This window comes from Megalobrama amblycephala, linkage group LG14, assembly GCF_018812025.1.
Source record: "Megalobrama amblycephala isolate DHTTF-2021 linkage group LG14, ASM1881202v1, whole genome shotgun sequence".
Classification (NCBI taxonomy): domain Eukaryota; kingdom Metazoa; phylum Chordata; class Actinopteri; order Cypriniformes; family Xenocyprididae; genus Megalobrama; species Megalobrama amblycephala.
In genome coordinates, this window is record NC_063057.1 from 31,544,493 (window position 1) to 31,558,808 (window position 14,316).

The window sequence follows — 14,316 nt, forward strand, 5'->3', positions numbered from 1 at the left end:
ATGCCACAGGTAGCCAGTGAAGTTGCTGCTGAGTTTTGAACATACTGTAACCTTGCTGAGTTTTTTAGGCAAACCAACAAATAGAGCATTTTAATAATCCAGAAGTGATGTGATTAATGCATGAATCAAGATTTCAACATCAGCTAGAGAAAGTAGATCGAAGATGTGCAATATTACAAAAATGGAAAAGAGTTTTTAACCAATGAAGAAATATGAGATATAATGAGAATATGAGCAAAAGATAGAGATGAGTCAAATAAGACACCATGATTACAGACAGATGAAGAAGATTTAACATGAGCCCCGTCAATTTCAAAGGACAGGTCCATCCTTTTGCCTGAGGTAGCAGAGCCAATCATCAATTTTTGAGTTTTGTTATTATTTAGTTTAAGGACAAAATTCAAGGACATCTAAATCTTGATATCCCTGATACATGCAGTAAGTGAGTCAGGAAGGGATGACTTATCAGAGCTGGTGGTAAGGTAAAGTCACCAGCAAAAATTACAGATCAATAACTAGCACAGACAATAGTAAGTAACTCACTAATCTCAGAGAAAACGTTTTTTGGGGGGGCGATAAATTAAGATTACAACCATTGATGTTTTGCCAGTCATTTTCAATGCAAGATATTTAAAATATGCAATTTCATGGAACTCAATCTTAGATATTTTGATACTCTCATGACAAACTACAGCCAACCCTCCACCTCTACGATGAAGATGAGGTTGAGAGAAATAGATGTACTCAGGTGGAGTTAAGAGGTTTAAGTTGAAAAAGTCATTGTGCACCTGCCAGGCTTCCGTCAAAAGTAGCATGTCCAGGTTTGCGTCTGGGGTCAAGCAGAGAGATCCCTTTAAAGTTCCAAGTTGAGCAGAAGAAAATTGAAGAAAAAGAAGTTAAGTAGATAGGCTATCGAGAAGGATATGGAAAGGGATGGAGAGGGCTCGCAGCCGATCAGTGTGACAGGATCACTAAAAAGGCCAGGTCGGTCATCCAAATCTTATTGAGTGAAGAAAGCAGTCCAGACAATAATCCAAGTAATCCAGATCTGTCGAATCCCAAACATATCCAAAAAAGTATCAGCCAATAAACAAACAGACAGGTAACTAGTGTGAAGCGGCAGCACAAGCGCGCCAGCATTCTCACACTGTTCTCACACTCATTTTGGATAGGCTATTGGTTAGAAATGTCTTGTCATTATAGGTCTAGCAGTACGATATATCACAAACAGAAGAATATTCCTTACCGCATACTGCTATAAATGTCATCCATCTCCATCTATTTTTGTTTTGTTTTTGCTTTTCTGGTTTCAGCTTTCTCTTTCTGAAATTTGTATGGTGTATAGCGATATGACCCAGCACCCAAAAAACTATCAAAACACTCCAACAAGAACTCCATTCTTCACGAAAGATAGATAAAAAGGCGCACAGGAAACAAAAACCTTGTAAAAAATTATATACAACCCTGCCAAATCACAGAGATCCAGATTTGCACAGGATTAATATTATTACATACGGAGCCCCTAAAGAGACATGGTGGTAGAAAAAAAATTGGAAGGAAGGAAATTTTACGTGGTGGTGGAAAAAAATTTGGGATGGGAGGATTTTTTTTTTTTTTTTTCAAATCTTTTGCGTTCCCTCGCAAAGTTATAATTGTTCCCTTGCTGTGAGCTCGGACAAACACTTCCTCTTTAATGTCCCGCTGGCTGGCAGTAGTGTTTCAGTTCGTAACATACGTTAATAATGCACACAAATAATGCACGGCTGTAAGACTGATGCCTGGACCAAGAAAGGGCTACTCTTTGAGAAAACAAAGGAAATTATCATTTGAACTCTCTCTTGCAAAATTAGCATCCCCATTCGAGACACAATCACACTGAGTCAATCACACCTCAGTATTACCTTAATCTACATTTCCCTTCCTCCACCCCCCTTCCCCCATCTCTTCTCTCTATATACAAAGATGACCTGAAATTCACCCAAAATATATATGGTTTAATGTGAACAGTTATCATACAACATTATACATGTTTGGTATCATTTGAAATGTCTCAGTGCGACTGGTACAAAGGTCTCATTCCCACAGAAGTAAACCAGAAGGTAATAAAGGTTTAAAGGTTTTAGAGATATTTTGCTCTCTGTAATGGGTGTGTCCACCTTCACAGGATCTTTCATGCAAATGGCCTTCTGTCCCCAAAAGGTGTAAACTACTCAGTCTGAGACCCTGATTAATGCAAATCACCATTGAGAACTCATGTTTCCATTTGAAAGAAGTTTCTGTCTTGGTCTGAGTATTAAAAGAGATGTTGCAGGAGACTCAGGGCTCGATCCTGTGCAGATGAGCCCACATTGCTGAGTGTCCTTCAGACATTGCATTTTTCTAATGTCAGGTATGCATCTTTTACTCTGTTTCTGGTTGCTGGCCCCTGCCTGGCTAGCCACTGCCACCATGTAAAATTTCCTTCCCATTTTTTTTTTCTACCACCATGTCCCTTTAGGGGCTCCGTAATTACAGGACCTGGGTTTTCGGCGAAATATGGTAGGTCAATTGTGGGGGAATTTTTACTTTAAAAATTACAGACATGGCCGATTCACACGGAATTAAGATCACAGACAACCTCTGTAAGTATTACAAATGACAAGAGATCACCAGGTAATACTAATCCTGTGTGATTAGGGCTTTATACACACATACAAACATTCCGATAAAACCCACATCTTTCAAAACACACAGACCTCCATACTCACATAATTTACACATACACACGTCCAACACAAACTACACAAGCTTGGAGAATGAGACACATAAAAATGCTGTAAGCTTATTTTCCCCAGCTAACATATCAACCCAAATTCAATCTCCTCTGGTCTACACACTTACTGGGATTAGTTGATGAACAAAGTTATTTGAAGCTGTACATGGCCCTAAACTTTGACAAGACATGACAGGGTGTAGAAATCGCTCATATACACACTCATACACACTTATATATGGCTTAAGGTGACTCTCCATATGCGTAACAGCTTTATGCAGAGCTAATGATATTTTCTTTGTGTTGTAATACCCATGTAACCCATAGATGAAGGAATGTCACTTACCCTTTTGCTTTACTTAACTTCAGTAGCTCGATGTGAGTATATGTTGTAGCTTCCTGACATCATATCTGTATATCTTAGACATCTTTAGGTTCAGCCCCTCAAGACTAGATATGCATAGAGTATAGTCTCTCAGTAACTCTGTGGTTATTTCCTGTGGCAGACAAACATCCGCTTTTATTGCAAAATAGCAATGTGCAGTTTAACTCTTAGTTTCACTTTTAAATGAGCAGCTGCAACATGTGTTACAAGAAAGACACAAGAAACATGTAGTCTTGTGCAACCACATTGTAAATAATTTAATAATTTATTTTATTTAATTTTTTTTATTTTTTTGAAATACACTGAAAATTCCCAACAATGTCTGACTTTCTCCAGGGTATCAGACATAATGAAAAGACTGGGGAAAATATGTTTACCTGAGACTCAGTCATTAGTGTTATAAAAAATGTATTGATTCATTTTATTTCTGCTTTGTAATTGTGGTTTTTTTTGTCTTTTGTTGTTATAAGGTATTTTATTTACCCTACATAGCTTGTTTCTGGAATATATATATATATATATATATATATATATATATATATATGCAACAGTGGGAGAACCTTCAGGAATTTTAAATCCCATTTCTCTGTAGTCCTGATGGCTTGTGTAGATGCCCCACTACTGTTTTCTGTACGCACACATTAGTGTCCAGGGCAGAGTGTTTAATGGGGGTGTTTATGACCACTGTGATCAGAAAGAGGCAATGGACAACAGCGTCTTAAATATTCCACCAGTCCAAAGTTTACCAGGCACAGACACGGTCATGCCCTTCATGTTTGTTGCAGATGAGGCATTTCCACTTTCAAAAACACTTAATAAAACTTAATAAAGCTCCAGCTATATTTAGGGTCCACTGTGGTTGTCAGTTTGTAGGTTATGTACTGATACAACCATCAGAATGTAAATATTTAGTTGTTTTCTTTCAATATATTTTTGTACATTTAAAACTTACAAGTTATAAGTCATGTGAATGAATGATTCGACATTGCTTATGTAACAGACGTAGGCTGGTAAGTGCTGTGCATGTAAGCCTCTCTCCCCTGATCTCAGGAGATGCTCTACCGACTGACACTAGAGGTTGCAGCCTTTAGCCTCTTTGTTAGAGCATCTGACTCCCAATGCGGATGGGCCCGGGATCACGTCCCACTTGGAGCGGGCAGGTGTGAACTGGAGGGGCTACACTTATGTTTACGTTTATGTACTATGGGTGTAATTTTTAGATGTCCCTTAAAGCAGGCGAATATCGAAAGTGAAACTAACTTTACCACGCTTTGCTTCTCGCCTTCTCACGGTGCATTTAGAATTGATACGTGGTGGAAGAGCTTAATAACAAAGAAACAAGGAAGCATCAGTTAGAGAATTGAGAAACAATCCAAAAATGGATGGATATTTTGTGAGGAAAATAAGTATCTAATCTCTGAAAGATCTGAAAATCTCTCCAACAATGTAAGTTACCAGTACTTCTGTCGATTATGCCTCAGCCACGTGTTGATTTAATTGTATAAAGTCAACACTGTAACTCCTTGCATATATTAAACTATGCCTCAAACAATCTAAATAGGAAGCAAGTAAGGATCGCATACAGTATTCCTATTTTGTACATATCAGAAAAGGATATTGAAAATGTCTTCATTGTTTACATGATCAGGTTTATGATGTTTATGATACCAATAATGGATTGATAGAGGTATGTTAGATTATGCAATATCCAAAAGTATAGTGTGAAGTACACTTTGTGCTGAATGCGGACAGTTATAATAGAATTAATGAGAAATAAGAAGCAGATGTTTCTCTTTGAAAAGTGCTTTATAGCCTATGTGCTAGCACACTTAGAATATGTGCTTTAAGTTATTGGCAGGTTATTTGAAGGCAACATTTTAGATTATTAATAAAAAACAATGTAAACTAAATCCCTGAAGCATTTAAGTAATTAAATCTTAATACAATACACATCAACAGTGAGGATGGAATGCACACTCCAAATACCAGCTTCTACCCATTCTGCTATTGTATGAAGACGGTAAACCATGGACGGTAAACCAGGAATACAAGATGGTGACTTGTCTCCGAGTGGCCGGTAAGCTAATGAAGTAAATTTAAAAGAAAATTAAGTAACGCTTTATTTTACAGTGTCATTGTTACGTTACATGTAGTTACTGTAGTAATAACTATAAATTATGCATAATTGCATGCAATTAACCCTAAAGCAAACCCTCATCCTAATCCTAACCCTATAGTAAGTACATGTAGTTAATTATTATTACTCAGTACTTAAATTTATTAACACAGTAACACAGACACCTTAAAATAAAGTGTAACCGAAAATTGCTTCTCTCTTAACTACAAGGACACAATTAAGCAAATAAATAAATAAAAACAAAACACTACAGATAACAAAATTTAAATAAAGTTTTATTTTAGAAAGAGAGATCAATTTTCATGTTTAGTCTACTGATTATCTTTTGAACCTCATTAGCACAATATATCCACAATATGTAAGAATAAATGTGTGCATTTATTTGTGCGTTCATTCATAGTAAAATATTTCATTGAGTGCCTTTCTGTGAACCAGCTCCAGGTCTGGAAATAAACTTGTAAATGTCTATAAATAATTGTATCATTAATGTGTTTTTGGATATGAAGCAAACGGCGAAGATCTGTATCACCAGCACCCAGCAGTATGTCCATGAAGAGTAACTGGTTTAAAGATCATCCTCTGAACATCAAAGATGAAGGAATTTCATCTGTACACGAGTAAGATGTTTCTATCTCAAATAATGTTGTCCATGAAGAGATGTATTATAGGTGTGTGTAATTAGCTAACAGAAAACTGACCTGCTAAAAGAGCTTTGTTCTACACTGGGTTGTTACCACTTAACAGCACTCAATTTGTCATTTCTACTCTATGCAGTTACAATTTAAGATCAGGTTCAGTTTCTTCAGTATCCAGCCACGTGTCTATGAAAAGCAACTGCTCTAAAGATCATCCTCTGAACATCAAAGATGAAGGAATTTCATCTGAACACGAGTAAGATGTTTCTATCTCAAATAATGTTGTCCATGAAGAGATGTATTATAGGTGTGTGTAATTAGCTAACAGAAAACTGACCTGCTAAAAGAGCTTTGTTCTACACTGGGTTGTTACCACTTAACAGCACTCAATTTGTCATTTCTACTCTATGCAGTTACAATTTAAGACCAGGATTGGTTTCTTCAGTATCCAGCCACCTGTCTATGAAAAGCAACTGCTCTAAAGATCATCTTCTGAACATCAAAGATGAAGGAATTTCATCTGAACACGAGTAAGATGTTTTTATCTCAAATAATGTTGTCCATGAAGAGATGTATTATTATAGGCAGGGGTTAAAAGAAATCATATTAAGTGACAAACTAAAATATAACAAGTTGCAATTAACACTAAAATGCTGATCAAAATCATTCTATAGATGCTGGTAGTGTGCAAAGCTACATCTGATGACAATAAAATCTTTCTGTAGGCCTGTGCTTTGTGTCAGTATCAAATAAAAGAGTGATATTACCATTAAAGGAGAGAATATAAATCGTACTCGGTTACTAACGTAACCTCGGTTCCCTGAGATACGGAACGAGTACTGCGTATGGGGAAAGGTCTCCTTTTTCCCCGTTACTGAAGTCTTTTTCAATAACGCAGTGTAACTACATCGTCATTGGTTCACTCATAGACAAGTTGTTGAACCAATGACGGCGCGGCATAGCTGCGCGACCTATGGCGACAGAGTGCACGAATATTCCCGCCGAAATGGGCGGGGTTTAGGGCTATATAAGCGGGCGTTTCGCCATAGGATTTCAGGTCATTCGACTGAAGCGACGACACTGAAGCCGCAGCCTCATGGCATGGCATGTAACGCAGTACTCGTTCCGTATCTCAGGGAACCGAGGTTACGTTAGTAACCGAGTACGTTCCCTTTCGATACTTCACTCGTACTGCATATGGGGAACGAATTCAACCGCGCCGTGCCACGGCAGGGAACGACTGGACTTGTCTTGGGCACCGTGAGGGAACCAGAGGACAAGTGAGAAGGCCGGAGCCGTCGAACCCTCGTTACACTACAAAAAAGGGAGTTAACTCCCAGAGTGGCATGAAGCGGAGCTCGATAGAGGCCGCTGGATCATACCGAGAGGACCCGAGCTTGTAAGGTCGGGACGTCCAAATGATAAAATCTGACAAAAGTGGACGGCGAGGACCAGCCGGCCGCCTCACAGATGTCTTTAATCGAGACTCCACTAGACCAGGCCCAAGAGGAAGCCATTCCTCTAGTAGAGTGAGCTCTAACTCCTATGGGGCAGTCGAGGCCCATAGAGGAGTAACAAAGAGCAATAGCGTCGACTATCCAACGCGAAAGACGTTGCTTTGAGACCGAAGACCCCTTGGTGCGGCCACCAAAGCAGATAAAGAGCTGATCAGATTGCCGAAAAGGCTGTGATCGATCAACGTAGGTCCTTAATGCTCTGACAGGGCAGAGTAGTTCCAACTCTCGCTCATCCGACGAGGAGGAAGCGCTGAGAGGGAAATAACCTGTGCTCTGAATGGAGTCGAGAGCACCTTAGGGACGTAGCCATGCCTAGGTTTCAAAACGACTTTGGAGTCGTTGGGCCCGAACTCAGGGCATGCAGGGCTCACGGAGAGGGCCTGCAAGTCACCAACTCGCTTAACCGATGCTAGTGCAAGTAGCAGAGCGGTTTTGAGTGTCAGGGGCCTGAGGTCAGCTGAACGCAGTGGCTCAAAGGGAGGCCCTTTAAGAGCTCTGAGGACCAAAGAGAGGTCCCAGGTGGGAACAGTGAGAGGAGGAGGAGGATTTAATCGTCTAGAACCTCTCAAGAAACGCACCACGAGGTTGTTTCGTCCCACTGACTGGCCAGCGATAGGAGCGCGAAACGCTGCAATGGCTGCTACGTAAACTTTGAGCGTTGAAGGGGTGCGATCCAGATTCAAATGCTCCTGGAGAAAAGACAGTATTGGAGATACGTCACACTCCACTGGGTCTATGTTGCGTGTAGAACACCAGTCAACAAAGACCGACCATTTCTGGGCGTAGAGGCGTCTCGTGGACGGAGCTCTTGCCTGAGAAATGGTATTCAGCACGTCCCTGGGGAGGTTAGCAAGCAGGCTCCCGTCGAGGGACCAGAGGTGCAGAGCCCAGAGTTCTGGCTGGGGATGCCAAATCGTCCTGTTCGCCTGAGAGAGGAGGTCCCGTCTCAGGGGGATCGGCCACGGAGCTTTTGTGGAAAGCCTGAACAGCTCTGAGGACCAAACTTGGCTCCTCCAGAGCGGGGCCACCAGGAGGACTCTGTGCTTGTCTTCCCTGATTCGTCTGATGACCTGTGGGATCAGAGCGATCGGGGGAAAAGCGTAAAGGAGGGTGCTGGGACAGACATGGGCAAGCGCATCTTCCTCCTTTGAGAAATAAATTGGGCAGTGAGAGTTGCCTTCTGAAGCGAAGAGGTCTACCTCTGCCTTTCCGAAGAACTCCCAGATCATGAGAACCGTCTGGGGGTGGAGCATCCACTCGTCTGAGGGGACATTGCTCCGAGATAGCATGTCTGCTCCCAAGTTTGTTCTCCCGGGTATGTGAGTCACCCTGAGCGACTGAAACCTCGGTGATGCCCATTCCAGAAGACGCTTCGCCAGAGCGCATAAGCGGCTGGACGAAAGACCGCCCTGGTGATTTATGTATGACACCACTGTCATGCTGTCCGACTGGACTAAGACGTGGCGCCCTGTCAGGTGTGCCTGGAACGCATGAAGGGCTCGAATCACTGCCAACATCATTGAGGCAGTTGATGTGCAGATGGCACATGTTGGACGCATCCGTTGAGAGCACCGTCCTTCTGGACACCGCCTGTAGGGGTACCCCTTGGCTGAACCATACAGGGTTCATCCAGGGTTTCAGAGCTGCCAAACAGGCCTGATTGACCCTGAGACGCAGGCGGCCGTGCCGCCAGGCGTGAGGAGGGACCCGGAACTTAAACCAGTACTGCAGAGGCCGCATCCGAAGAAGGCCGAGCTGCAGAACCGGGGAGGCGGAAGCCATCAGCCCTAGCATCCTCTGGAAAAACTTCAGAGGGAAATAGGCTCTGTTCCTGACCGATGCCGCGAGCTGCTGAATGGCCAGAGCGCGCTCTGGAGATACTACAGCCGTCATACGGACTGAGTCGAAAACTGCACCCAGAAACGTTATACGCTGGCTGGGGAGCAGTGAGCTTTTGGCAAAGTTGACCCTGAGACCCAGGCAGTCCAAGTGGCTGAGTAACACGGATCTGTGATGCTCCAGCTCGGCTAGGATGAGCCAGTCGTCGAGGTAATTGAGAACCCAGATTCCCATCTGTCTCAGTGGGGAAAGTGCCGCGTTCATGCACTTGGTAAAAGTGCGAGGAGCTAGGGACAGTCCGAATGGAAGGACCGTATATTGGTAAGCCACACCCTCGAACGCGAATCTCAAGAATCGCCTGTGATGGGGGGCTATCTAGATGTGAAAATATGCATCTTTCAGGTCCAGCGAGCAGAACCAGTCCCCGGGGCAAACCTGCGCGAGGATCTGCTTCAGCGTTAGCATCTTGAACTTCCGTCTCATGAGGGAGAGGTTCAAGAGCCTGAGATCTAAGATGGGTCTGAGACCGCCATCTTTTTTGGGAACTAGAAAATAACGGCTGTAGAACCCCGAATTGCTCTCTGAGGGGGAGACTATTTCTATAGCTCCTTTCCTCAGAAGAGACGTGACTTCGGCTCGGAGGACATGAACGTCGTCCGTGTTGACTGAAGTCTGAAGCACCCCGCTGAAGCGCGGGGGCCTTCGGGCGAACTGAAGCGAGTAGCCTCGACTTATGGTTCCCAGAACCCAGCTTGACACTCCGGGGATGGCCCGCCAGGCCTCGGCCCGCGTGACAAGGGGCTGAATGGTATCGGGTGACGGGCCGCCAATCGGGGGCCCGTGCACCGGAGAGAGTGGAAGAGGAACTTCGCTCTTTCTTAGAGAAGGTAAAATATTCATAGTGTTCGCCATAAGAATAGCGTTTTGCATGGACGCAGCACTGGGCCCAGTTAGTACAACACTGAACATATCTCCCACGCCCGGAGCTGAACGAGGCGGAGGGGGGGTGGAACGAAAGAGCTTTTGGGGTGGTCCGGCCGTGGCGAGACTTTGCCCCATCCTCTTCCTTCCTGAAATATCAGGAGGGCTTAGGAGGCGTTGGGTCCAGCGTAATCTTAGGCCGGGGTCCCTGACGTTGCCTCGGGAAGGAGGAGCGCTTACGATGGCGCTGTTCCTTGGGTGGTGCTGCCTGAGGGGCAGTTTTGTTCTGCTGAGCCGGCGCAGACTTGGGGCGGCTGGAAGCAGACGTGGAGCTAGGGCGTTTAGGCAGGAAGTGTCGCATAGCCTGAGACGACTTTTGTGCTGCAGTAAAACGCTCCGTAAAGCCCTCTACTGCTGGCCCGAAGAGACCAGAAGGAGAGACCGGGGCATCCAAAAAGGCCGTCTTGTCCATCTCCTTAATCTCGGTCAGGTTGAGCCACAAATGGCGCTCAAGCACGACCAGGCTGGCCATGGATCGTCCAATGGCCTGAGCTGTGGCCTTTGTGGCACGCAGGGCTAAGTCAGTGGCACTGCGGAGGTCACGGAAGGCAGGTGCATCGATGCAGGACTCATCCAGAGAACGGAGGAGCTTCGCTTGAAACACCTGGAGAATAGCCATGGTGTGCAGCGCTGAGGCAGCCTGGCCCGCGGACGTATATGCTGTGGTATATAAGTGGTCCTGCAGGGCTTGGATGGAAGGGCCCTCTTAGTTTTCCAACCCACAGCCGTGGGGGGACAGAGGTGAGCCGCCACCGCTTCATCCAGGGCGGTAGATGCTCGTAACCCTTCTCTTCAGAGCCATCCACAGAGGTGAGAGCTGAATAATGCGTAGTACATAGGCGGGCAGAATACGGGGCGCGCCATGACTTCGTCAGCTCGTTGTGAACCTCTGGGAAAAACGGTGCGGCGCGTTGACAAGGGGCCTGGCGGGAACCTGGCAGGAACCACTCATCGAGCCTGCTCCGTGATGGCTCCTCTGGCGGAGCCCATTCGAGGTCCAAAACCTCTACTGCTTTGAAAGGATGCGGAAGAGCTCGGCATCCATACCCGGCTTGCAGTCAATGGGCTCCAGTGAGGGAAGGCGGGCGGGGTCAGAATCACCGGCCCAACCTTCGGATTCAGAGGCCGTGAGAGACATGACTCAGAACCGCCAAAGAGATGAGGTCGCTCGCATCTGCCGAGGGACGTAGCTCAGGGCGGGAGAACAGGATGGGGGACTGCTCTCTCGGGGGAGAGGGTGAGGCACCGGGGAAGCCGGCGTGACGTCATCCAACTCCGTGCGCTGGGCCGCTCTACCCCGCCGTCTCTTCCTAGCCGGCTCGCGGCAGGAAGAAGACGGGAGGGCGCGAGCGGCGAGATCGCCTTCACTGAAGAAGGCGATCCGCGAGCGCAGAGAGGCGAGACTCATGTTCTCACAGTGAGAACACGAGGTCCCGGTGAGCGCGGCCTCTGCATGGGGTCTGCTCAGGCAGCCGACGCACTCACCGTGACCGAGGGGCTCTGCATGTGCCACACGAGTGGCGCGGCATTTGTAACAACGCCGCCGCCGTGAAAACGGCGTTTGAGGGGCTCTTTTAGAGCGGCGAGGGCCGCTAGAGCAGTGAAAACCGCTGTTGGAAAGCTCTTTTAGAGATGGCGGCAGGAGACGGGCTGGCAGGCGGCCGGAAGCGGGCGGCTCGAGGCGCTTCTTCCTCGGCGAGCTCAGCAGTCCGCTGCGGGAGCCTCTTCGACGGCGGCGAGAGCTTCTTTTCAGGCGAGCTTCTTCCAGGCGGCGAAGGCTTCAGCCGGAGATCAGCGAGAAGCGATGTGAAGTCATCGCTGAAGGAGAGAGAACTGAAATCCTATGGCGAAACGGCCGCTTATATAGCCCTAAACCCCGCCCATTTCGGCGGGAATATTCATGCGCTCTGTCGCCATAGGTCGCGCAGCTATGCCGCGCCGTCATTGGTTCAACAACTTGTCTATGAGTGAACCAATGACGATGCAGTTACACTGCGTTATTGAAAAAGGCTTCAGTAACGGGGAAAAAGGAGACCTTTCCCCATACGCAGTACGAGTGAAGTATCGAAAGGGAAACAAAATACAGTGCTCGACATTAAGCTTTATTTTGTGCTAAAATAGTAATTTACTTGTCAGAGTAAAAAAGGTAGCTTGCCTGGAAAAAAATAGGATTTTTTTTTTTTTTGTGTTGTAAATATAATTTATTCTGAAACAAGCAACATTCTCATCATTGTTTTATCAGCAGGGACATATTTAAATCTGCATATGTATGTTATTTACCCTTTTATTAACCTTTATAAATGGCATTTCCCCCCCAATCTAATTAAATTTATGTTGAATCTTTTATTTCAAATTCTTACATTTGATGAATTAAAATAGTAAGACACTATAGGGCTGTTACCAAATTAAATTATTTACATTGAAAAAGTACAACTGCATTCAATAATGTTATGAGATTCTTTAAATATTTTTGAATATACAAATAAGAAATGTTGGTGGGAAATTTATACTTTTAAACATGAAATTAAACCGCCATTAGATGGTGGCAAGTGACCATCTTAATAAGTGAGCCACTGAGTCATTTATTCAAACGATTCATTCAAAAGCCTGAATCAAGATTGAAGCAGTTGTTTATGATTGGGCAATTGAATCTTCACTCAACCGATTCGTTCAAAAGGCTGAATCATTGGAACCGACTGAGAGTAGCTGCAAGATGCGCTGGTCCTGCCTTGTTTGGAACTATTTTCGCTGCTACAATAGAACAAAAAACAGGCACCCAAAAAGTAATTAATTAATATTAACTACTTGTTTATTGAACTGTTGTATGAAATTAGTGTCAATTTCAACCAAGGTGATATTCAGGAATTCAGCACTTTTGGTCGTGTGATGCTTAACTTTATCATATTTCTTAAATAGCTAGCTATAAAAAACCCACATATTGAATTTTTATTGCAACATGATAACGGAGTTTATTTGTGTGAGCAGAGCTCATTTGTTTTGAATTCTGCTCAAGAGGTTACATGTGCCTCAACAGCGCAATATCACCGCCAATATACGTTACACATAGGCCTATTATATCCACTATAAATCGCCACTTAATCTAAATGAATCATTCTCGCATTTTGGTTGTTATTGACATTTTAATCAAGCTACTTATCTGGTCAGTCAAGTAAAATTCTCTTTCACATCAAAAAAATCCACTTGTCCCCCAGTCCCGGACAAGCGTATGTTGATCCCTGGTAAGCCCATGTGCCAATTTAACCCCTGATTATAGGTGTGTGTAATTAGCTAACAGAAAACTGACCTGCTAAAAGAGCTTTGTTCTACACTGTGTTGTCAACACTTAACAGCACTCAATTTGTAATTTCTACTCTATGCAGTTACAATTTAAGACCAGGATCGGTTTCTTCAGTACCCAGCCACCTGTCTATGAAAAGCAACTGGTCTAAAGATCATCCTCTGAACATCAAAAAAGAAGGAATTTCATCTGAACACGAGTAAGACGTTTCTAACTCAAATAATGTTGTCCATGAAGAGATGTATTATAGGTGTGTGTAATTAGCTAACAGAAAACTGACCTGCTAAAAGAGCTTTGTTCTACACTGGGTTGTTACCACTTAACAGCACTCAATTTGTAATTTCTACTCTATGCAGTTACAATTTAAGACCAGGATCGGTTTCTTCAGTATCCAGCCATCTGTCTATAAAAAGCAACTCCTCTATAGATCATCTTCTGGACTTCAAAAACGAAGGAGTTTCATCTGAACATGAGTAAGAGGTTTCTGTCACGGTGCACTGAAACTTGAAAGTAAGATCCAAATGCAGCTTTTATTTAGGGATAACCACAGAGTAGTACAGTGCCAGACAAAGGGTCAAAATCCATGAACAGTCCACAAGAAAACAAACAAGGGAAAGTGCTCAGATGTGCAGGTAACATACACAAAACCTCGATGAAGATGAGTGAAAACCTGGTATAAATAGACAGACACTAATAACAAGAGTGATAACAGCCATGTGCAATGAACAATGATGACTGGAACAAAGGATTATGGGAGATAGAGTCCGTGATG

The 14,316-nt window shown here is 44.2% G+C and overlaps 1 protein-coding gene across 1 annotated transcript in view; it reads left to right on the forward strand.

Moving 5' to 3' along the window:
• The first annotated feature begins 4,290 nt into the window (after nucleotides 1–4,290).
• The window catches only part of LOC125245063 (tripartite motif-containing protein 16-like), a 40,470-nt gene continuing 30,444 nt past the window's right edge, over nucleotides 4,291–14,316 (forward strand). Inside the window, exons 1-6 of the mRNA XM_048155507.1 lie at nucleotides 4,291–4,583; nucleotides 5,097–5,214; nucleotides 5,781–5,891; nucleotides 6,049–6,165; nucleotides 6,323–6,439; nucleotides 13,627–13,743. Of these exons, the coding sequence (XP_048011464.1) occupies nucleotides 5,165–5,214; nucleotides 5,781–5,891; nucleotides 6,049–6,165; nucleotides 6,323–6,439; nucleotides 13,627–13,743 (512 nt within the window). The 5' untranslated portion in view covers nucleotides 4,291–4,583; nucleotides 5,097–5,164. The remainder of the gene's footprint in view (nucleotides 4,584–5,096; nucleotides 5,215–5,780; nucleotides 5,892–6,048; nucleotides 6,166–6,322; nucleotides 6,440–13,626; nucleotides 13,744–14,316) is intronic.